The sequence below is a fragment of the Tenrec ecaudatus genome, chromosome 8 (genome assembly GCF_050624435.1).
Source record: "Tenrec ecaudatus isolate mTenEca1 chromosome 8, mTenEca1.hap1, whole genome shotgun sequence".
Lineage (NCBI taxonomy): Eukaryota > Metazoa > Chordata > Mammalia > Afrosoricida > Tenrecidae > Tenrec > Tenrec ecaudatus.
Window position 1 is genome coordinate 123922542 of NC_134537.1, and position 23025 is coordinate 123945566.

The window sequence follows — 23025 nt, forward strand, 5'->3', positions numbered from 1 at the left end:
ATTTATCAAGGGGTCACGAGGGTGAGCAGGGAGGGAAAAAAGAGGAGCTGATACTAAAGGTTCAATAAAGTACATGTTTAGAAAATAATGATGGCAACATATGTACAAATATGCTTGATACAGTTGATGTATGGATTGCTTAAGAGCTGTAGAGCCCCCAATAAAATGATCTTTTAATTTTAAAAAGTTAAGGTAACTAATGATTTATTTCCTGATCCGGTAATGGGTCCATTATATATGCTACGCATATACCTGCACGAGACAAGTTTTTAAATTAAAAATCACAGAATGTTAGTTCCGTAAAATCCCCCTCCCAGATTACAGCAGAAGAAACGGATAGAGATAACATGACGTGCCCCAAAACACTGATTAGAGGGAGGATCCGGGATAGAAGTCTTTTTGGCGGAGTTAAACTCTCAATGACCAAGCAGCGCGGCTCAGACCGGTTTACATTTGTTTTACATGTGTTTTTGTCGCGCCAGCGGAAGCTTCCGCACTAGCTCCTCCCCCTCCCGCCCCCGAGGGGCCGGCCCTCCGGCCTACGGAGTGGGCGGGCCAGAGAACTCGCGCAGGGCGCGGGTGGAAAGGAAAGCCCGGGATAGATCCGGAGCTGCAGGAATCCTTCGGTGACTGATTGCTCGGCGTGGACTCCAGCTCCGTTTCGAATGATATCCATGCCGGGGAGGAGCCCTGGCCCTGGCCCAACGCACAACGTGGTCGCCTTCGGCTCCGTCGCGATTGGCTGCTCAGAGCGGCTGGGGGCCCGGCGGTCTCCGCGCGGTCTTTACGGCCTGGGTTTAGGTCCCGCCGCGGGTTGTCGCAGCTGCGGAAGCGCCTGGTGGGCGCGCAGACGCCCTTCCGCAGGCTGGAGACGGGCGTAACTTCCCCTCGGCTGCCGACGTAGCTTCGTGGGTTCCTTTGAGCCGAGTCCTGGGACTCCATGGTTCTGCCTCTGTGGTAACTTCTCCGAGCAGCAGTGAGTGCTTGGGCGTCCACGCGAGTAAAATGTGGATAGTAGCGCCGGCGTCATGGGATTTTCGTAAAAATTAAAGGACGTGGTGGGGAAATTGGTGCTTGGCAAGCACGTGAGTTGTTTGGAGTGTTGGCGCTGCGAGAGAGCGCCCGGGTCTCCGCCCCTAAGAGCTGGGTAGTCTGGGAAGCGCCCAGACCCTGCCGGTCGGGCTGTCGGAGTCGGTGTTTATTGGTGTTTTTTACTGTCTGCATGAATGTAGCGTGGAAGCGTGAGGCACCGAATAGTTCGCCAGGCCTTCCAGTCCAGCTAAGTGTCCTCTGAGGAGTATTTGCTTTGTGGCCTTCTTCCTGTTGTCAAGCCCCCAGCGTATTTGTAAAACAAACCCAGGAGAGTAGAGCTGAAGCGAATCATCTGGGAAGACCGAACGGTCCTGGTTGGCCCAAGCCATATACTATTATTTTTTAGGCTTTCATTTGAAGCCTGGTTGGAAAACGGCGCTTGGAATGTTAATTGCCTTCGCGGGTTGTGTGCACTTGCGGCGTTGAGGATGTCAGGAGCCTGTGTATCCCCGGCCCCATCACGCCCAGGCCTGGCTTGGGTGTTGAGGATTTCCACCTGCAGAAGAGGTGGTATTTGTCCTGAACTTGGGGTGAGGGTGGAAGGCCGCCCAGCAGAGCGGGGTGTGTGTGCGGTGGGGGGTGGATGGAGCCTTACTGAGCAGGAAGGTGGGGAAACCAGGAACTAGAGTCCTGTGGTCAGTGGGGAAGGACCAAGGACTTCCCCAGTGGAGAAAAAGTGATGGAGAAGAATTTAGGGGCACTGGACATCAGCTGCAATAAGGCCAACTTAATTTAATCAATCAGTGGCTTGTTTTTGTTTAACGTTTTTGTGTTAGAGGCAAGAGATTATGTTCATTCCCCCCCACCCCCCAATGCACTGTTAAAAATATACCATCAACTCTATGTATAGCTATCAGATTTATTTCCATCTTTCCAAAGTCCTACCTAGGACCTATTAAAGGCACAGAGGAATCTGCCTTTTTTTTTTTTTGGAAGACGGACATGGTAAGAGACCTTGGAAAGGACTTTGGTGAAGACATGTAATCTGGTATCTAGTTCTGTTACTATTACTTGGAGAAAGAACCGTTGTTTCTCTGAAGTAAGGATCATGCTCTATTAAGAATGTTTTAAAATGAATACTATTCCTACCATCTCGTTTTGATAATCCAATAAAATCATGTTGCTGCAAGTGGCTCCTGGACCAGCTAGCTACATACATCAGCATCACCTGGGAACTTGATAGAAAGGCAAAATCACAGACACCAGCCAGGTCTTTCCTTTTGCTTCTTGTTAGCTCCCTGGAGTCGGTTCCCATCCCAGGTAACCCTCTGTGTGAGAGAATGAAGCTGCCTGGTCATGACCAGTTTTGCAGCCATTGTGTCACTTCATCCATTGCACCATTTCAGGAGGGAACATGAACAAGAAGCTTAAGCTTCCCTGAGAACATTAGCAAAAAAATCAAAGCCTCAGGAATTGGCAGGAGATGTTTCAACAAGTGGGTACATTGCTAGAAGCACTCCTGTCTAGCCAAGAAGTCTGGAAAGCAGTAGTTACCTGGCCAACTGACTGGCAGATATCTGTTGTATGTGTGCGCATTCCAATTGAGGGTGATCCAACAGTGTGATGAATATAGCATGTGGTTAACATTTTGTTGATGACAGTAAGATCTATCTGTACGTCAACAAGGAATTGCCAGAAATCCGCCCTGGATGCCGCAGAGGATATGTTCTTGCTGTTGGGGGCTGTGTGGAGCCCAGTGCAAGGCGTAGCTACCCCGTGTGCAGCAGAGTGAAAGAATGCCCTGCCTGGCCTGCGTCCGCCTCACCATTGTTGTTGGACTTGAGCCATTGTGTGGCCACTGTGTTGAGCCACTTCATGGAGGATCTTCCACCCCTTTTTGGGGCGGACTTTCTATTTCAGTGAGCATGATATCCTTTTCCAGAGACCATCTCCCCTGATTCACATTATGTGAGGTGACGTCTTGTCCTTGCTTCCAAGGAGTGCTCTGACTGTCCTTTACAACAGGTTTGTTTCTTCTAGCATAGTGGCCTTCACCCTTGCTAAGGCCGCAGCCCTTTCATATAGTTCCTCATGATGGTGACCCCAGCCATAAAATGATTTCCGTTGCTACTTAATCACTGTAATTTTGCTACTGTTAGGAATCGGGCGATCCCTGTGAAAGGGTCGTTTGCCCCCCCTGTTCTAGCAGGTTATGTTACTTTATTCTTCACCAACACCAAAGTTCAAATGCGTCAGTTATTTTTCAGTCTTTCTTATTCATTGTCCACATATATGAGGTGATTGAAAATACCATGATGACTTGTGTCAGGCACTTCTTAGTTCCCAAAAGTGGCACCTTAGCTTAACACATTAAAAGGTTTCAGCACTGTTTTTGCCCAGGCAATATGTCATTTTGTTTCTTGACTGCTGCTTCTACAGGTGATGGTTGTGGATATAAATAAAATTAAATCCTTGACAAGTTTGGTATGTTCTGTTTATCATGATCCTGCTTATTGAACCAGCTGTGAGGATTTTTTTTCTCATGATGAGATGTGATCCATACCAAGGCTGTATTTTTTGATCTTCATTAGTAAGTGCTTCAGGGCTTCTCTGAAGAAAGATTGTGTGTGTGCATATCACAGGTTGTTGATGACTTTTCCTCTAATCCTGATGATGAATTCTTTATACGGTCCAACTTTTTGCATTATATCTCAGCATACAGATTGAATAAGTATAGTGATAGGATGCAACCCTAATGCATGTTTTTCAGGATTTAAGACCAAGCAGTATCACTGCAATATAATGAATTATTTAATATTGCTCTTCTAGCCATAACTTGTTTTACCAACCAAAGATCTTCATTTTTATGAGACTGGGAAAGATGAGCGGGGAACACCTGGCCTACAGGCCTATAATATCAATACCAGTACTTATTATCAATACCAGTAATTATTGCATGCTGTTCTAGCCATTCATTGAATTAGCTATGAGTTAAAGGTTTGACCAGTATGGCTCGAGAATGATGTTATAAATATCCAAATGGCCCTTGGGAGGAAAAAGATTCCCCAGGGGTGGGGAAGAAAATGGGAAAGACACTAGTTGATTATATGATTAATCTGAGTGACTGTTGACAGAGTTAATTGTGAGTGCCATCTAGCAGGTACAAAATCTGCCATCTCTGAAACAGGAAAGAGGACTTATTACCGACCATAGATGAGAGCTGTACCCCAACATCCTTACATGTTGATCCTCCTTGATCCAGGAGACAGCTTTGACACCAGAGGAGTCCAGATGAGCAGCAGCAGGAGCTAAAGCCTGAAACAGTGCTAGACTTCCCAGCTAAAAGGTGAGTGCTTTGGGGCATGAGGTTAGCTTGTAGAGTGGAGGGACGTTAGACTCAACTAGGGCGTCTGGGTTTGCTGACCCATGGAAGTGGCGCGGCTCTGGCTTGAGACTTACAGCAGAATGGCATGCCTTGTAGACATTCATTGGCAGCCTTATAGGAGGTTTCTAACGTTGGCAGAGGCTTGGCCAAGACGCTGAAGGCCAGGGAGAGGCCTGCCTGTGGACACGGCAGAGATGAAACTGACTGAACATCTGTTTTCTGAGCATTTCTCACCTGGTTTGTAATCTGTTACCTTCCTTTATAGCCCCATAATCATGACCATTGTGTATTCTGTGTGGCCATTATAATGAATTATAGAACACAGCCACCAAAGTAGTGCTATGGGAGGGCCAGTTGGTGATAGAGGAGGATACACGGGATGGAGGATGGTGGTATGTCTAACTTCTGCCATGTGGCAATTAACCTAGGGAACAGAGGCGGTCAGATTGGGTTCCCATGCTATTACTCAGTTCTCTTGTGTTTGAACGACTCTATGTGAAAGTTCCACCTGAGCACAAGAGTGTTTTGAAGTGTTACCTAGTTTGTTCTCATCCACACAGTTGAGTGTCTTTGCGCTAAATAACGTAGACAGAACTCTTCCTGCTCTTCTCTGCTGGCACCCAGATCCATTGGATGTCAATGACAATATCCCTTCTTCTGTGTCCTCTGAATCTGACAGTTCTGTGTTGAAGTGCTGCAACTGTGTTTTAGGATCTTCAGCAAAATTGTACTGTACTGATAATGACGTTTGTTAATTTCCATTTTCTCTTGGTTCAGTTTTCATTTGAAGGACCTGGTGGCTGTCTTCCAAATTTGGTTTTGATGAGTGCTTCTATCATTGCATTTGTTTGTTGAAAAGTCTCAAAGCTATTTAGCTTCACAGATAAATGCCCATAAACATCTGGTTTTGGCCTTTAGGCTCTATGCTCTGTAGCTCCATTTGTCGGTAAGCCGAGCTGAGCTCTTTCAACAAGAGTACAGAGGCACCAACAAACAATCCTTGAACTAACTACAAGCTTTTCTTTCTCACTGTGTTTTGTTTTGTTGTCATTGGTTTGTTGTGTACTGTTGCTTGGTTTTGCCCTGTCTTTTGTGCATGTTATCTCCGCAGGTCTGTCTAAATAAGATAGGTTGGATGAACAATCTGGAGGAGAAAACAGGACTGACAGTTCCGGTGGGACATGGGAGAGAGGGAGGTGGGGGGAAAGGTACTGGTGTTAACAAACCCAGGGACAAGGGAACAACAAGTGATCCAAATCGGTGGTGAGGAGGGTGTGGGAGGCCTGGTAGGGCTTGATCAAGGGTAATGTAACCAAGAGGAATTGCAGAAACCCTGGTGGGGGCTAAGCATGATAGTGGGACAAGAGGAAAGTCAAAGGAAATAGAGGAAAGAGCTGGGAGGCAAAGGGCGTTTATAGAAGTCTAGATAAAGACATGTACATATGCAAGTATATATATGAGGATGGGGAAATAGATCTATGTGCATATATTTATAGTTTTAGTATGAAGGTAGCAGAAGGACATTGGGCCTCCACTCAAGTACTCCCTCAATGCAAGAATACCTTCTTCTATTAAATTGTCATTCTATGATGCTCACCTTCCTGACACAACTGCTGAAGACAAAGCAGGTGAATAAGCAAATGTGGTGAAGAAAGCTGATGGTGCCCGGCTATCAAAAGATATAGCGTCTGGGGTCTTAAAGTCTTGAAGGTAAACAAGTGGCCATCTAGCTCAGAAGCAACAGCCCACATGGAAGAAGCACACCAGCCTATGTGATCATGAGGTGCCGAAGGGATCAGGTATCAGGCATCATCAGAACAAAAAAATCTTATAGTGAATAGGGGAGAGTGCGAAGTGGAGACCCAAAGCCCATTTGTGGGCCACTGGACATCCCCTTATGGAAGGATCTCTGGGAGGAGACAAGCTAGTCAGGGTGCGATATAGCAACAATGAAAAATACAACTTTCCTCTAGTTCCTAAATGCTTCCTTCCTCCCCTCCTCCCCCATCATGATCCCAATTCTACCTTGCAAGTCTGGCTAGACCAGAGGATGTACACTGGTACAGATAGGAACTGGAAACGCAGGGAATGCAGGGTGGATGATCCCTTCAGGACCAGTGGTGTAAGTGGTGATAGTGGGAGGGTGGGTTGGAAAGCGGGAACTGATTACAAGGATCTACATGTGACCTTCTCCCTGGAGGACGGACAACAGAAAAAGTGGGTTAAGGGAGACGTGGAACAGGTCAAGATATGACAAAATAATAATTTATAAATTATCAAGGGTTCATTAAGGAGTGGGGAGCGGGGAGGGTGGGGGAAAAGTGAGGACTTGATGCCAAGGGGCTTAAGTGGAGAGCCAATGTTTTGAGAATGATGAGGGCAATGAATGTACAATTGTGCTTTACACAATTAATGTATGTATGAATTGTGATAAGAGTTGTATGAACCCCTAATAAAACGATTTAAAAAAGAAATTTAAAAAATGTACAGCAAAACATAAATTAAAAAAACCCCAGAGACAGACAACCCTCAGAGCTGGTAAAGTTCATGTCTGAAGGTGCTTAGCTTTCTTATTCAATGGATTTCCCCTCACCGTGCTATCTCTTGCTGGTCTCCTGGTTCTACCTCTGATTCTTGCCATTCCTACCATCCCTGGTGTTACAGTTCTTCCTTTGTCTCCTAAGTTTAGGAGGTTCACTGCATAGGGAACCTGGCATCAAAGCCTCGTCTACTCCTAGCTCTTCTGTCTTGGTGGTAGTGAGCTCCCCTTCCTGTCCCTGGCAAAGTTCTATTTAAGCCTAGCAGGATGACAAAACTGACCAATCCTCATGTTACAGTTTTGTATGCATTATGTTCGTTATTAGCAAGCTGTCTCATCATTTGGTGGGAGTTAATGAACCTGTAGAGAACGGCCTAAAACCTACAGTACAGTGCCGCAACAAGCTGACAGAAGAGTGGTAGAGCTTAGCGTCTGTGTTTTTGCCAACCTTCCAGGTGATTCTGATCACAATAAAGCCCAAAAGCTTTTGAGCTGTTTTTGACTGTGCTTAATAGGAATGAAGGAGCCTTGGTGTTGTGGTGGGTTACCCAAATTGGACTAACAGCAAGTTGGTCAGCAGTTCAAGCCCATCAGCTGCTCTGCAGGAGAAAGATGAGGCTTTCTGCTCCTGTAAAGAGAGCATTGGAAACCCAAAGGGTCAGGTCTCCCTTGACTTACACGGTCCCTATGAGTTGTCATTGACTCAATGGCAATGAGTTTGGATTTTTTTTTTTTAATGGAAGTAGAGTATCCTGCGGAGCAGCTGGTGCTTTCAAAGTGCTGACCTTTTGACTCACTGCCCAATGCAGAAATATTACACTGCCAGGACTCAGTTCCATAAAGAGTACAATCAAAATCCCAGGGGATCAGCTCCCCTCTGAATCACAGGCTTGCCATTCCTCACAAGCAACTCGATGGCAGTGGACTTAGTTTTCAGTTTTCATAGGATGGTAGAGGGAGGCCTGCTGGTGCAGTGCTTAAAGAGCTCGGCTGCTGACAGAGGTGAGTGCTTTAGACCCACACCAGAGATGGAGAAGAGGGGTAGTGAGTTATGTACCGGACTGCTACCAGCAAGGTCAGCAGTTTAAAGCCAGCAACCATTGCGAGAGGATGTCTGTTCCCATAAAGAGAGGAAGGAAGAAGTAAGTGATCACCTGCTTTTGGAGAGATTAATAACCTTGGAAATCATAGGGGACCATTCTGCTCTGCTTTTAGGCCAACTTTTATTTAGTTGAATTGATACAGCAGTCGTAGGTTTGGTGTGAGTTAGAGTTACATCAGAAAATGGGTGTTGAAAAGCCTTTCACCATTTGGGCCAGGTGTTAGGCATGCAGTGCATGAAGTTGCTTCCCCTTTCCTGACTTCTGCAGAGATGTCTCATCTAGCGTTTGCTAATCCATGGGGACTTCAGAGTAGAGGCAGGAGTTCCATGTTTACCTTGCCCCCCAGGGAGAGGACTGAAGGTGTTGTATTACACAGCAGGGATAGGATTTGATCTGTAAAAATCTGTGGAAGATGGGTTCTGTTTCCTAAAGAGGATTTTGCTCTAACCTAAATTTCTTCTCATGAACCCTGTGCAACCAATGAAGACTGTCGGATTCTTGTGTCTTTTTGGCTGTGGGGATGCTCTGAAAAATATTTGTGATTGTCGTCTGTGTTTTGGTGTTTTACAGTATGAAGCATTCAAAGAAGGCCTTGGGAAGAGCACACCTCACGAAAGATGTAAGTTATCTTTTAATAATCTTAGTGTGCTTCTCTCAGTGGGGGCTGCCCCCTCGCTGCTCTTTTGGTTAACTGTTTTATCATAGGGAAAAATGAATTGTGTTTCCTTCTACTTCCCCAACGTCGTGGAGAAATTGGCATCATGTTTGTGTGGGGAAAGCATATGCATTCTGTGGCGTTTGCAGACCTAGCCGATGTGCTCATGTGTTTGTTTCTATATGTGCTATTTACGTGGACATGTCATGTGGGGAAGTAATGATAATATTTTAGAATTGTGTTTCTTTTTCTTTGAGTCTCCGTTGGCTTTATTTTGGTTTGTATAATTTCCATCTTGTGAAAATTGCACCACTTGTATTTTGCTTTTTTTTAAAAAAAATCATTTTATTGGGGCTCATACAACTCTTATCACAATCCATACATACATCAATTGTGTAAAGCACACTTATACATTCATTGCCCTCATCATTCTCAAAATTCGCCTTCCGCTTAGGTTCCTGGAATCAGTGCCTCATTTTTCTATTTTCCCTCCCCCTTCCTCCCTGTTCCCTCCTCCCTCGTGAACCCTTAATAATTTATAAATTATTATTTTATCTTATCTTACACTGCCCAGCGTTTCCCTTCACCCACTTTTCTGTTGCCCGTCCCCATTTTGGTTTTTTGACTTAGGCTTTTTTCTCCATGTTATCCATTAGCTTTAAAAAAAATTTTTTTTTGTTATCCATTATCTTTTTAAGTAACTGTGTTTTAAATCATAATATCTTCCTTAGTGCACATGACAGTTTGACTTGACCAATTCGTCATTTCCAGTTTTTCATTATTTTAAATAAAATAAGATTTTAGGGCTACTGAGTATCTGTATAGAGGAACATTCCTTTAGCGTGAGAATAAAAGGGGATGTACAAAACAGATGCATTTGTCTAACCTTCTGGTGCCAGTTTTTTTCTGATAACTTGTCCAGATTTGAATTGGTATTTGCATTGTTTGCAAGTACATGATTTCTAGGTGAGAAAATGAGGTTTTCCACCCTTGTGAAGATTTACTGTCTTGGAAACCCAGAGGGGCAGTTCTTCCCTGCTTTTTAGGATTCCGATGAGTCCGAATTGACCATAAGGCGGTGAGCTGGGTTTTGGTTTGGAGCCTTCTCTTTGTTCTCCGGTCCTGCCCTGGGCTTTCTCTGTCTTGCACCTTCTCTCTTTGCTGGGCGGCCCTAACCCCAGCCTCCACTGGCTGGCTGCTCTGCTCTCTTCAAGTCTTAGAATAGAGCACCTCCCCTCTGGAAAGTGCTCGTAGCGCTTGGCTCCCATCCAGCCTCCACGCGCGCTTACGTTTGTCTTTGTTTTTAATGACCGTTTCTCCGTTCTCCTGCCCTCCTGCCAGCCTTGGGGAGCTAGTACCCAGTATGTGTTGGAAGATTGATCTAAGAGACCCAGCCCTGATCCCAGCCTTCCTGTCGCCTTCTGAGGGCAGCTGCCTTTCACTGTTGGGAGCGACGTTCCCTCAGCATCTGTCAGCCCTTCTTGGCATTCCACCCCCAAGTCTCCCTGAGGAAGTCAGTCTCAAGGTCTGCGAGCAGGAAATGGTTTTGTTTGCCAGTTTCATCCCATCTTTCTCATATCTTTCAGATTTCTTCATGTTTTCTTGCCTGTTAATAGTACCCTTCACATTTTCCAGAGTTATTTATAGTACCCTTTCACATTTTTTTGTCATTTTATAAATGTTTTGTTTTTTTAGTAGGGCTTTCGGTGGTTAAAAAAGGGGGGGGGGGTGGAAACTTCATGGGATGAAAGTACATTGGAATGGAAACCCTGCTCACACTGTCGGCTCCCCGATGCCCGCATGCACTCCCCTGGGGAGTTCTAGGGGTGAACTTTGGGTATGTGGATGCCTTTCTGGATAGAGGGCTCTAGTTGTTGGTGAACTACCCACAGGCAAATCGAGCTCTCCTTTTTGACTGTGGTTTGGTTTTGTACAGCTCTTCAAGCGAAAAATGCCTTTTACATCTTTACGTGGCTGAAAGAAATCAAAAGCATAGCTAACACTTAGGACAGCTCCATGAAATGCGAATTTCAGTGTCCTCACAAGCAGCTTTATTGGAATCCAGCGACAGCCATTCTTCCTGCAGTCTCACTTTAGTGGCATCAGAAACCTGGTGGCCTGCAAACCTGATTCCCGCAGTATCTGCCCTAGACTCTGAGTGTGTCTACCCCTACCCCAAAGTGCTAGGGATTGTGCCTGTAAGCAGCAGGCATAGCAGGCGTGTTTGTGAAAATCGATGGGACTTTGTAATGTTCTCAGCGTATTAGAGCCAATTCAGTAACTTTGATTTATTCTCTTTTAGAGAGCCACAAAGCCACCTGATGTGTCCCCTTTTCCTGATCGTTCAAATGCCTTCTGCTTGGGCAGGCTGGATGAAAATGAGCAAGATGAGGAGCCTTATGAGGCCTTTGGTTAGTCCTTTAAATCATTATCCTAAAGAATAACATGTAGGCTAGATACTGTGATAGCCACAAAAACAGCAACTGAAAAAAATCTGGGATCGACTTCAAACTTAACAATGCTTTGCCTACATATAAATATGTTCTGGGGAGTGGCTCAGTCGCTCAGCTGAGGTGGTCTCCTGTCTGGATAAATTGGAACTGTTGTCAGTTGCCAGTGAGTCTCCTCCGACTCCCTACAATTCAGGAAGTTTTCTAGCCTGGGATTGTTGGGAAGCAGATTGCCAGGCCTGTCTTCTGCGGCCCCACTGGGTACATTCAAACAGCCACCCTAGTGGCCAGTAGTGGAGCACAAAACTATTTGGCAACTCTCAGGAACTAACAGGATCTGTGAACTCTAACCACTATCCAAGTAGAAGTCCTCTATGGCATTTGTTACCCAGTTAGTCACATCTACCGACTGTGACACTGTAACAAGAAGGATGTAAAATGTGTTTTTCACACCATACTACTAATAGAGCCAGGAGAAGAAGAGGGGCTATTTCCTCTTAAGTCACCTGAGACCAGGGATCCTTCAGGAGATCGATTGCTGAGTGTCACCTACGTTTTGAGAATGTGAGGAAGACGGGACCAAGAGCACAGTGCATTGCGCAAATGAGACTGTTTCTGTCTTGATGTGTCATACACAGCGAAGGAAACCCAAGAATAGAAAGAGCCAAGTAGCTGACTTCTGGAACAACAGTGATTAGAGATTTGTGCTGGAAGATCTAGCGTCTAGAATATCTTGCTGCACAAGACCTCTTAAAGTTGAGAAGTAAAGATGATACTTTGTGAGGACTAAAGTGTGCCTGATCCAAGCCATGGTATTTTTCAATGACTTCATATGCACGGGAAAGTTGGCCATTGAATCAGAAAGACTGTGGAAGAATGGGTGCCTTTGAATTGTGGTGCTGATGATGAAGCTTGAAAGTACCACGGAGTGCCAGAGAACAAGCGGATCAGTCTTGGAAGAAGTACAGCTAGAATGCTCCTTAGAGGCAGAGGCAAGGATGGCAAGACTTCTTCTCATGTTCTTTGGACACGTGATCAGGAGAGACCAGTCCCTGGAGAAAGGACATCATGGTTGGTAAGGTAGAGGGACAGTGAAAAAGAGGGAGGCCTTCGAGATGGCGGGATACCATCGCTGCGCCGAAGAACTTGACCATAACCATGGAGAGGATGGCACGGGACTGGGTGATGTTTCTTCCTGTTGGGCACCAGCCTGCTATGAGACGTGACCGACTCAAAGGTACTTAGCGAGAAGTACATATTTTAAGAGAATTTTGAATATTTGAATACTTTATTTAAAATAGGGTGGAGATGGTATCTGATGACCTCTGGCTTCATAACAGGAAATGAGAATTCAGCCCCCCATCGGTTTAAGGCCAGGTCCCATGATGCAGAGGTCAGAAATGATTCCTCCCTCTAATCTTGATCTATTCTGACATTGCCTCACATGACAATGCCTCCCATGTTATTCTCTCTCTCTCTCTCTCTCTCTCTCTCTCTCTCTCTCTCTCTCTCTCTCTGTCCGCTAGTCTGTTGCAGTGGCCACACAGAGCTCACAGACAATACGAGTATGCGACTTCTTGGGGGAAACTAACAAGTTACACAGTTCAGGCTCAGAAACAGTTCTCTGGGCAGGAGTGCCTCTTTTCAGGCACACCTCTCCCTCTGGCTCTCATCCCCTCAACTATTTGGCCTCTGCCCTGCTTGCACAAAGGTTACAAAGCTCGTTTACTGCTGCTGGTAGATCCCCAAAGAGCACACCTGTGTTCCTCTGGGTAGACTAGAGAAACAAATTCATGGAGACACTCATGTGTATAAGAAAGAGATTTATATACAAAGGAATTGAACATTGAGAAAACATCCCATCCCAGTCCAGTCCAAGGCCATAAGTCTGATATTAGCCCATATGTCTGATACCAATCTATAAAGTCCTCTTCAGACTCACGAAACACTTGCAATGAAGCCAAATGCAGGAGGATCACAAGCCAGTGGGTTGAAAGTCTTTGGGTCCAGTGGTGCTAGAAACATCTCAGTGTTGGCAGGGGTCTATCAGTGGCTTCTCCAGCTTCAGAGGTCTGGTTGCATCCATATGGCTTGTCTTCTGCAATGTCTCCCGGGGAGTAGCAGAGAGAAGTGTCTCTCACCTCCAAGGAGGAAGTACCAGATTTCCCAGAATTCTCAGGAGAAGGCCATGCCCACACAGAAGTCTCATTGGCTATCTCCAGATTGACAACCTAGAGACTCCTCCCCTACACTCTAATCCTTACATTGACACCAGATTGGGTGACTACCACAGCACCATTTTCCCGTAAGCTTCAGTCTGAAAGTGCTCAGCGTCAACTCTGGTGGGGTCAGCTCTGTGAGCCAGAAGCCCACTGCTCTGTTCAAGCACTTGGTTCTGCTGCTGCCACCGCTCCTTGGCATCATAGCTTCCTGGCTCCTAGATCAAGAGGCGTGCAGTGCAGGAGTCTCGTGGTCCAAATGACAATGCTCCTCTCCTGCTCTTCATTTTTTATGGTAGTTAGAGCCTTCATTTCTTTTATGGAATGGTGGTGTAGTGGTTATGCATTGGGCTGCTAACTGCAAGGTCAGCAGTTTGAAACACCCCACCCCCCCCCAGCCCCTCAGAGGCAGAAGGATGTCCCTTTCTATTCCTGTATAGAGTTACAGTCTTGGAAACTCACACAGGCAGTTCTACCCTGTGCCAAAGGATCGCCATGAGTCAGAATCACCTTGATGGTAGTGAGTGAGAGGATGGCAGAACTGACCAATCCCATGATAGTTTCACACACCCTCTTTGCTTGGTCCAGCCCAGTCTTTAATGGTAGCGACAGAAGTTATGTCTAGAAAAGTCATACTGGGCAGTTGCACCACAGCCTTCTGCTGACTTTCAATTTAGAATCTAAACATTTTCAATCTATTTTTTGTTAATAAATGCAGAAAATATTTTTAAATTTCTGTTTTCGATCAGGTGAAATAAAATGGGAACCATCCCCAGAATATAACATTAGTACTATTTAATACTAAAAAAGATTAAAAAGTGACATACTAAAAACATTATAGATAACAATACAATAAGCTCACCCTTTTTACCTGTACAGCTTTTTTAAAAGTGAGGTGTAAGTTACATACAATAGAACGCATCCAAAACTCCCTACATTTTTTTCTCCCAAACACTGGCAACCATTGACCTGTTTTCTATATTTCCATATAATTTGTGTCAGTTTGTCATACTGTGGCGACTCGCATGTAACTGGTGCTAGAAGGTCCGCCGCTGGTATTTCAAGGACCATCAGGGTTACCTAGTGGGCATTTTCAGCAGAACTTCCATTTCAGAATTGAATAGGAGGAAGAAAGACCTCTAGGGGTCTACCTCTGAAAACTGGCCAGCAGACACCTTATGAATAGCCGTGGGCATTGTCGGATTGTGTGCTGGGAGATGGATTAGCTCTTTGGGCTGAAAGCTGCTGGAAGTACAATAGGGCGAGAGCTAGAACTCACAGTAGAATTGACCTTAATGACATGGATGGAGCAAAGCTTTCAGGAACTTCATTTGCTGTTGGGCACGACTCACAATGAGAAGAAACAGCCAAAAGCGTCCATCAGTAATTGGCTCATGGAATGTACGAAGTATGAATCTTAGAAAATTGGAAGTCTTCAGAAGCAAAATGGAATGCATAAAGATCTGTATCTTAGCCATTCGAGTGCTGAGATGGACTGGTTAGGTCAATTGGAAGCAGATCATGGGGTTGTCTGCCAGGAATGTTGAAGAGCAATGGCATCATGGTCATTGTCAGAAAGCACCTTTCCAGATCTCTCCTGAATGAGAATCTGGCCGTGATAGGATAATATCCACACACCTACCTGCAGCAGAGGCTCCCAAACTTATTTAGTCCTCTGTCTCCTTTTCAGAAAAAAAAGAAAATCAGCATGCTCTTGGCAATGAAAAACTTTTGCACTATCGCCCATAATCCAGGATAAAGTGTAGGTATCTTCCTTTGCCTGCCCCCATTCCCCTGGAGTCATTCCAGTACCCTGGAGCAGTATGGCCCACTGGATGGCCAGTTAGCACAACGGTTATTCAGATCTGCACAGTGGCCACTACTACTAGAGAGTAAGACAGTCAAGAGTCTGAAGTCCAATAAGCTATCACTGTGTATTGATAATAACTGGGGGGTCTGCTGAGAAAGAAACAAAAAGAAAGGTTCTGCAGGGAAAGGTTTGGCCTGGATGAGACAAACCGCCTTGGAGATCACATGCTAGCATCTCGTAAAGCCAAGGGCTTATTAGAAGTACCTCTTTTTCAACATTAACAGCAACTGTACATTGGACTTCACCAGATGCAATACACAAAAAATTAATAAACTATGTCTGTGGAAAGGTGATAGAGAAATTCAGTATCAATCAACAAAAAGAATAGCATCTATTGCTCTTAGGCAAGTGTAAGTTGAAGAACCAAAGTAGAGCCAAAAAGAAAAGTTCATTAAAAAGGAAAGAAAAGACCAAAGCAGACGGCAGCAGAGACTCTTGAAACTTGCTCCTGAATTAGAGTACTGCATATACTCGAGTGTAAGCCGACCTGAATATCTGCAAGGCACCTAATTTTACCACAAAAGCTGCGTTAAAAATGTGCTGAAAAACTCTGCGTATACTCGAGTATAGATGATACCTAAAGTAAAAGGAAGAAATGAAATGAAAAGGCTAAGAGAGGATTTCAGAGGACATTTTGAGAAGACATAGTAAAGTTTCTTGATGAAATGTTCAGAGACCACCTGGAGTGAGACTCAGAGAAGACACCCATGCCGTAAGCTGGAAGAACTGAGGAAAATTCAAGCTTCAAGTTGCAATGTTGAAGCCTTCTATTAAGTAAAAAATTGCACGATGTAGGAAACATCAAAGGTAATAGAGTGTACAGGCTTTTTTTACACCAAAAATAATTGGTTGATGTTCATTTCAGGAGGTAGCTTATGATAAAGGACTGATGGTATTGAAGGAAGTCCAAGCTTACACTGAAGACATTGACCACACACACAAAAATAAAGGCTCCGGGAATTGACGGGGTACCGATTGAGAATTTTCAACACAGAGATAGATTGCTTGAGGTGCTTACAATGAATATTGACTGTGCTATGAATTGCCAGCAGAAGACACACGTCTTTCCTGAAAGAAATCCAGCCACAGTGGTCCTTGGGAAGGAAGGTGAGACCTATGTCCTTTGCTTTGTCTGCATCGCAGTAGCTGTGAGGACGGCACAGGACCCGGGTAGTGTTTGGTTCTGTTGTAGAGAGATAGGGTCACTGAGGCTGAACCGATTCAATCGTCGCTAACAACAGTAACTTACAAGATTTGACCTTTTGAATTGCTATTTTCAAGTTTCATCTGTATTGCAACGTGTATCATGAAAATTGGCGTTTTGTGAAAGTAGATTACATGCTGTAGCTGCAGTTCCCATCATTGCCTGTGAAAAACTGCGATCACAGCCCAGCCCACTCTACTCACCCAGCCTTAGCCATCACAGTGTTGCTCTTGCCCGGCACCTCGGTCATGGCCATGGCCATTGTTTGTCCCTGTTGTCAGGTAACTATGCAGTCAGTAATCGAGGGGCGTGTGCACTGCCAAATGCCACATTGTAACGGTTGCGCTGCTTTTGCAGTCCCTCCTCTGCACAGCACTGCGATCTATGGCGACGAGGAAGAACTGCACAGATTAACTGGGTCATCTACCTCCTCGACGCGTCCAGGGAAAGACACTGGAAGACGAAGGTAGTGGTGCTTCAAGTAGGGGTTAGTTTATGGTTGATGAGATTTCTGAGAAGCCATTAAGACAGTGGGTCTCATCCTGTGGGTCAGGACCCCTTTGAGGGTCGAATGACCCTTTCACAGGGGTCGCCTGATTCATAACAGTAGCAATATGTCAGTGATGAAGTAGCAATGAACATCATTTTATGGTTGGGGGTCACCACAACACGAGGCACTGTAGTCAAGGCCACAGCCTTAAGGAAGTTGAGAACCACTGCTTTAAGATAACTCACTCACTGCTAATAGAGTTGATGTGGCTTCAGTGACCCTGTAAGACTGCAGACTGCCCCTGTGAGTTTCCGAGTCTCTAACCCTTTATGGGAGGAGTAGAAAGCCTCACCTTTCTCCCGAGGAGCGACTCGTGGTTTCAAACTGTTGACCTTTCAGATTGCAGCCTAACTCCTGACTCTACTGGATTATAAAACTTAAAGCTTATGTAAACCAATCTTTTGCGCTGTCTCCTGGTATTTCCTCATGAGAACCAGGGAATATAAACTTGATTTTTAAAATAATTGGCACAATGAGAGCGCAGCCCCTGGAGAAGGATCTCATGCGTGGTAAAGTAGAGGGGCAGTGAGGCCCTCGACAAGCTGGACTGGCAGCAGTGGGCTCCCATGACAATTGTGAGGATGGCGCAGGACCGTTGTACGTGGGTCACTATAATACATGACAGTTACTATTGTCCTAGTAAACAGGTCTACAGTTTACATCACCAACAAGACAGGTGAATCACCTAGAAGTAGTTTCATAGGCAGCTTCAGCACACATGTGCAGGTGGTTGCCGGCGTGACAATACCGTCGTGCTGACAGCTGTGCTGCTGAGACGCTGCAGTGGGTCCTGCTGGCCCTGCAGCTGGGTCTCACTGCTCACAGCTCGAGGGAGAGCTCAGCAGCCTGCCCCCGGCGCTGCTCCTCCCCTGCCACCTCCAGGTCTTCCCGAGCATCACCTTCTCCTGCACTTGTGCTGGGTCCCACAGGCAGGCTGCCGTATACCACCGTGGTTTGACGTTGGCGTTTCCTTCTACTCAGTCAATACTCTTCTCTCTGCTTCTCTGCCTGGAAAAGTATGTTCAGAAGTCAGCTATGTTGTTCCATACCCACGATGCCCTTCCTGCCACCCCCGTCCCGCATCTACCTTTTCTCTGTCAAATGCTTACCAAGGCTTCACTTTCTACTATCATTCCATCTTCCTTCAAGGCAGTAAATGGTTTTAAAATAATTTATTCCGTGTATATTGCACTGCAGAGTGGGTGCTTAAGAAATGCTTGTACTGAGCTGAATGAAAACATGAAGGAAGGCAGGGTTATATTGCTCCAATGTTCCTTGGGGTTTCCTACTGGGCTGCTAATAGCAAAGTCAGAAGTTCAAAACCTAGCCGCCGCTCCAAAGGGAAAAGATGAGGCTTTCCGCCTCTGTACAGATGTGCAGACTTGGAGGCACAAAGGGACAGTCCACCTCGACCTTTTCTGGTTGCTGTGAGTCAATTAACTGGATAGCAGGGGGCAATGTGAAGCTTTAGAAGTCCCTGACATAGCACAAATGTTTTTTCAGTCAAGTACTAGCTGAAAATCCTTAGAGGAATGTAGGTGGACAGACCTAAGACCTATCCGTCTACCTTACAAGCCCTAGGGAGCAGCTCCACTCTGCACACGTGAGGACCCATGAGCTGGAACCCACGCGTTGACTGCTCACTGCAGTGATAGCAGGTTAGCTGTCAGTGTGAGCAACATGTGTGGGGAAAGTGCAGTTATCGTACATGACGACAAGGGGCTGCAGGAATGGGACACGGGCAGACCAGCAGAGGTAGCCTGGGAATGGGAAGATAAGGGAGATGGCTGGTCAGTCTGGGATGGGCGGGCCTGCCCACCACAAATACAGGGTCTCCTCACTCCAGGGAACCTGTTTCCCGCTTGGACAAGCACTTACAGTGTTAAAGAAAGGTACTGATGTCTTTCTTGTTCTTTGCTCCAGTTCCCGTGCTTCTGCAAACAAAGCAAGTCAAAGCAACTCTTCAAAACATGAAACGAATGAGGTGGGTAGAAATGCTTTCTTTTCTGCCTCTTGTAAACTACATCATACTGGGCTTAGGGACTAATAGGGAAAATACTCTGTTGTGACATTTTTCACAGAGCACAAGTTGACTGTTTTAGAAGGAAATGGCCCGATACTTGCAAAAGTATCTATATGTGCCCGCCTCACTGAAGAGGTCTGTGACCTCTGCGCACCAGTGCCCAACAGCCCTGTGCTCTGGCGAAGCTGTGATTGGAAACGGTACTGGGACTCCCGGAGACATTTATATGGAGCTTGTTATTTTAAGATAATTTTATTGGCTCTCACAGCTTTATAATAATCCATACAATTGTATCAAGCTAAATTGTGCATATGTTGCCATTATTATTTTCTAAACATTTACTTTCTGTTTGAGCCCTTGGTATCAGCTCCTCTTTTTAACACCCCCCCCCACAACCTCCCACCCTTGCGACCTCTTGATAAATTATAATTGTTTTCATATCTTACACTAACCATTGTCTCCCCCCACAGTTTGTTGTTCATTCCCCTGTGTGTGTGTGGGGGGGCATGCATTGATCGTTGCCATCAGTTCCCCCTTCTTCCCCTCTTCTCTCCCCATCCCCCTGCCCTTCTGGTATCGCTACTCCCATTTCTGTTCTTGACGGGTTTATCTGACCTGGATCCATGTGTCTTGAGCTTTTATCTGTACCTGTGTTCATGCTCCAGTCTACGCCACAGTGAAAGACAGGACTGGGGTCATGGTAATAGGGGTGCGAAAGCCTCAAGGAACCAGAGGAATATTGTGTGTTTCATCGGTTTTATACTGTACTCTGGTTTACTCATCCCTTCCTTGTGACCTTCCTGTGAGGGGATGTCCCATTGTCTACAGATGGGTTTGGGGCCTCTGCTCGGACCCCCCTCTTATTTGGAGCTTCTTAATCCTGGTTTCCCTTCCTATACATTAGTCATGCAGCCACTTTTCTTAATAGGAAGGTTATGTTCCTGCCATGTTTGAGGTAGACATTCAGAAATTAGAAGTGTGGATTTGCAATGATGTGCGATTGTGTGCAGAATTGTAAGCATCTGTGTTTCCTAAACCAGTATTTCTTGATGCAGCTTGAAGGAAGCCTACAGCTCGCCCTTGATGAATCCAAAAGCAGTGATGGAACCAGACAAGATCAACCAGCCAAGAAAAGGAGCTCACAGCAGCATGAAGCAATTCCAGCCACTGCGCCTTCGGAACGTTCCCCCAAACCTAAGGTCACTCTGAAAAAAAGGATGACGCAATGCCCATGCCTCTGTTGAAAAGAGACCTGGGCTACAGACGAAGAGTGCCTGCCTCCCTTTTTTTTGGGGGGGGGGTGGTGTTTCAAATGTTTAGGAGCATTTTCTCACTCCTTCAGCCCCTTGAAAAGATCAGTTTGCCATTTACAATCTCAGGGGCCTAAATGGTGACTGCTAAAGTTAGGTCCACGTCCTAATTCCTAGAACCCGTCTGTTATTTTGCCTCTTTAGGGTGGGAGCCCTGAGGTATCGGATGAGATGTGTGAGTCTGGAGAGAGGTTTATTTTAATAAATTGACTCATGGTTATAGGGGCCAGCAAATACGAGGTCCGTGGGTCTTGTGGAAGGCTGTGAAAGCCAGCAGTCTCGAGGCTGAACTCTGGGGCAAGCAGAGCAGGAACCCCAGCAGCACACCGACTTCAGCTCCCTTGGAAAATGTCGGCTTTGCTTTTTTTAAGTGATGGGATGGAGCTCACTCATTACAGAGGGTAGCCTACCACACTGGAAGACCAAAAAGCCCATGCCGTTGAGTCCATTCTGACTTGTTGCCACCTATAGGACAGAGTAGAACTGCCCCTGTGAACTTCTGAGACTATCTCTTCATGGGATTATAAATATTAATCATCTCTAAATACCTTTAGAGCAATATTTAGATTGGTACTTGACTAATTGGAGACCAGAGTTTAGCCAAGATACACATAAAAGTAACTATCACACACCCAATTATGGTTGCTTATGGAAAGAGAACGAGCCCTGTTGGCAGAGTGGGCTATGTGTTGGGCTGCCAACCTCAAGGTTAGCAGTTCAAAACCACCAGCCACTCTGGGGAGAAAGATGAAACTTTCTACTTAGATAAAGAGTTACAGACTCAGAAACCCACAGAAGCAGTTCTACCCTGTCCAGTAAGCTCTATAGGAGTCAGAATCGAGTCTGGCAGTGAGTAGGAATATGGCAAGAAAAGGGATCTAGAAGCGGTTATTTCTCCATTCCTCGGAAGAGAACTATGAGCTCTCATAATGTAAGCTCTGCTGCTTCCCAAGGAAAGCTCTCTAAAATCAACTGGACTTTGTTGTATTTTCTAACAGTGTTATTTAATTTTTGCAGTGTTTCTTTGTCTGGATTTAGTAATTTACATAATCAAATATATATAAATTCATAACTAAACGAGAATTAAAATAGTAACTGACAGTAGTTGGTAGTACTGTTTTCTCAATTCTTTAAAATAATCTCTTCAATAGAAATTGCTACTTTTTTTTGGTAGAAAACCCAGAAAAAGAGGCAGAGGCTTAATGACCAAAGGAAGAAATCAAGAAGTAAAAATGTAGACTCAGGTACCAATGATGTTTTACTTGTCCACTGATTTAGAAATTTCTTTCTTCCCCCCCCCCCCCAAAACCCTCTATCTTGATATACCATATATACTCAAGTGTAAACTAACCCGAATATCTGCCGAGGCACCTAATTTTACCACAAAAACTGCATTAAAAATGTGCTGGAAAAACTCCTTATCCTTGAGTATATATGGTAGTTAGTTTGGGATTTGTGTTTCTTTATGTGGTAAGTTGTTGGACTTTTACATGGCAGCATAGTTCCAAGAGGAAGCATTTAAGGAGGCAAAAACAGCCTGCATTTGAGATCTCTTCAGACCAGGCCTTCTTTGTGGAAGTTGCACAACATCCCTCCCTCATCTTCTGGTCTCAGCCAGCCAGGTTCAGGGGGCGAGGGACAGGCAGCAGGGGCAGGGAATCGATGGCTGTCATCAGCCAAGAATCGAGTAGAGATCAGGGTGAATCAGAGACAGTTCTCAGTCAGCGTGCTCATCAGTTTTAGGTATTAAATAAGGAACTGGCATCAGGGAAAAGTGAAGTATCTTTTCTCAGTATCTTTTTTGATCCCCCCTCCCTCGGTATCTTTTGTGAACATTATAAAAGAAATAATTTGGATATTAATGAGAAATGGACTGGTAGTAGCCCCTAACAAGCGAGAAAGACAGGGCTTTTCACTCCTGTAAGCAGTTGCAGTCTTGGGAATGGGGGCAGTCCTACCCTGCCCGATAGGGTCGCCATGTGTTGACATGGCTTGATGGCGGTGAGGTTTTTGTTTTGTTTTGTTTTGTGAGCACTTCACAAATGCATTTATGGATATTTCCTTGGCTCGCGTCCCACCATAAACATAACAAGAACAACATGGTTTTCACTTTGCTTTTCTTCCTGTTAGCTGTGAGAACCTGTGGCTCTGGAAGGTTACATGATCTGCCTGAGTCCAGTAGGTAGCTTTTCATAAATATTTTAGTGGCTGAAGAGCAGAATACTGTGAGTAATCTTGATGTGTTCCAGAAGTGGTCTATCAGATTAAAATTCAGGAACACTTAAAGGGGAGTTCATTCACTAGTAGTCTTGATTACAGCAAGCTAAGACGTAAATGCCCATCAGAACTCAAGCCAAATTCACTGCCATTGAGTCAGTTCCACTCATAGCGAGCCTGCAGGACAGGGTTGAACCGCTTCTGTGGGTTTATGAGACACTCACAGTCTGGGGGTAGAAATGGCTGTCTTACTTCCACGTAGTGGCTGATGGTTTCAAACTGGTTAGCAGCCCAACTCATAACCACTGCGCCATCAGGGCTCCAAAGCCCATCAGGCTAACTAAAATTGTTTTTGGACTGCTTCAGCATAAATGGTAGAGAAGCTGAGGACACAGCAGTTAGATCGGCAGAGAAGGCACAGGAGACTGTGTCCTGGGAGAGGAAGAAGTGAGTGAGGTTGCTCATAAG

At 45.3% G+C, this 23025-nt stretch overlaps 1 protein-coding gene across 4 annotated transcripts in view; it reads left to right on the forward strand.

Annotated features, from left to right (window-relative positions):
* Window positions 1-747: 747 nt before the first annotated feature.
* CENPU (centromere protein U) overlaps window positions 748-23025 on the forward strand; it is a 38330-nt gene continuing 16052 nt past the window's right edge. The window contains exons 1-8 of one of the 4 annotated variants that reach the window (XM_075556830.1): window positions 748-976; window positions 4295-4378; window positions 8630-8678; window positions 11017-11125; window positions 16815-16923; window positions 18931-18991; window positions 20086-20229; window positions 21515-21584. In XM_075556830.1, coding sequence (XP_075412945.1) covers window positions 8631-8678; window positions 11017-11125; window positions 16815-16923; window positions 18931-18991; window positions 20086-20229; window positions 21515-21584 — 541 coding nt within the window. In that variant the 5' untranslated portion in view covers window positions 748-976; window positions 4295-4378; window position 8630. Of the gene's footprint in view, window positions 977-4294; window positions 4379-8629; window positions 8679-11016; window positions 11126-16012; window positions 16361-16814; window positions 16924-18930; window positions 18992-20085; window positions 20230-21514; window positions 21585-23025 lie in introns of those variants that run through there. The other 3 variants (XM_075556831.1, XM_075556829.1, XM_075556832.1) reach the window with 3 other exon arrangements.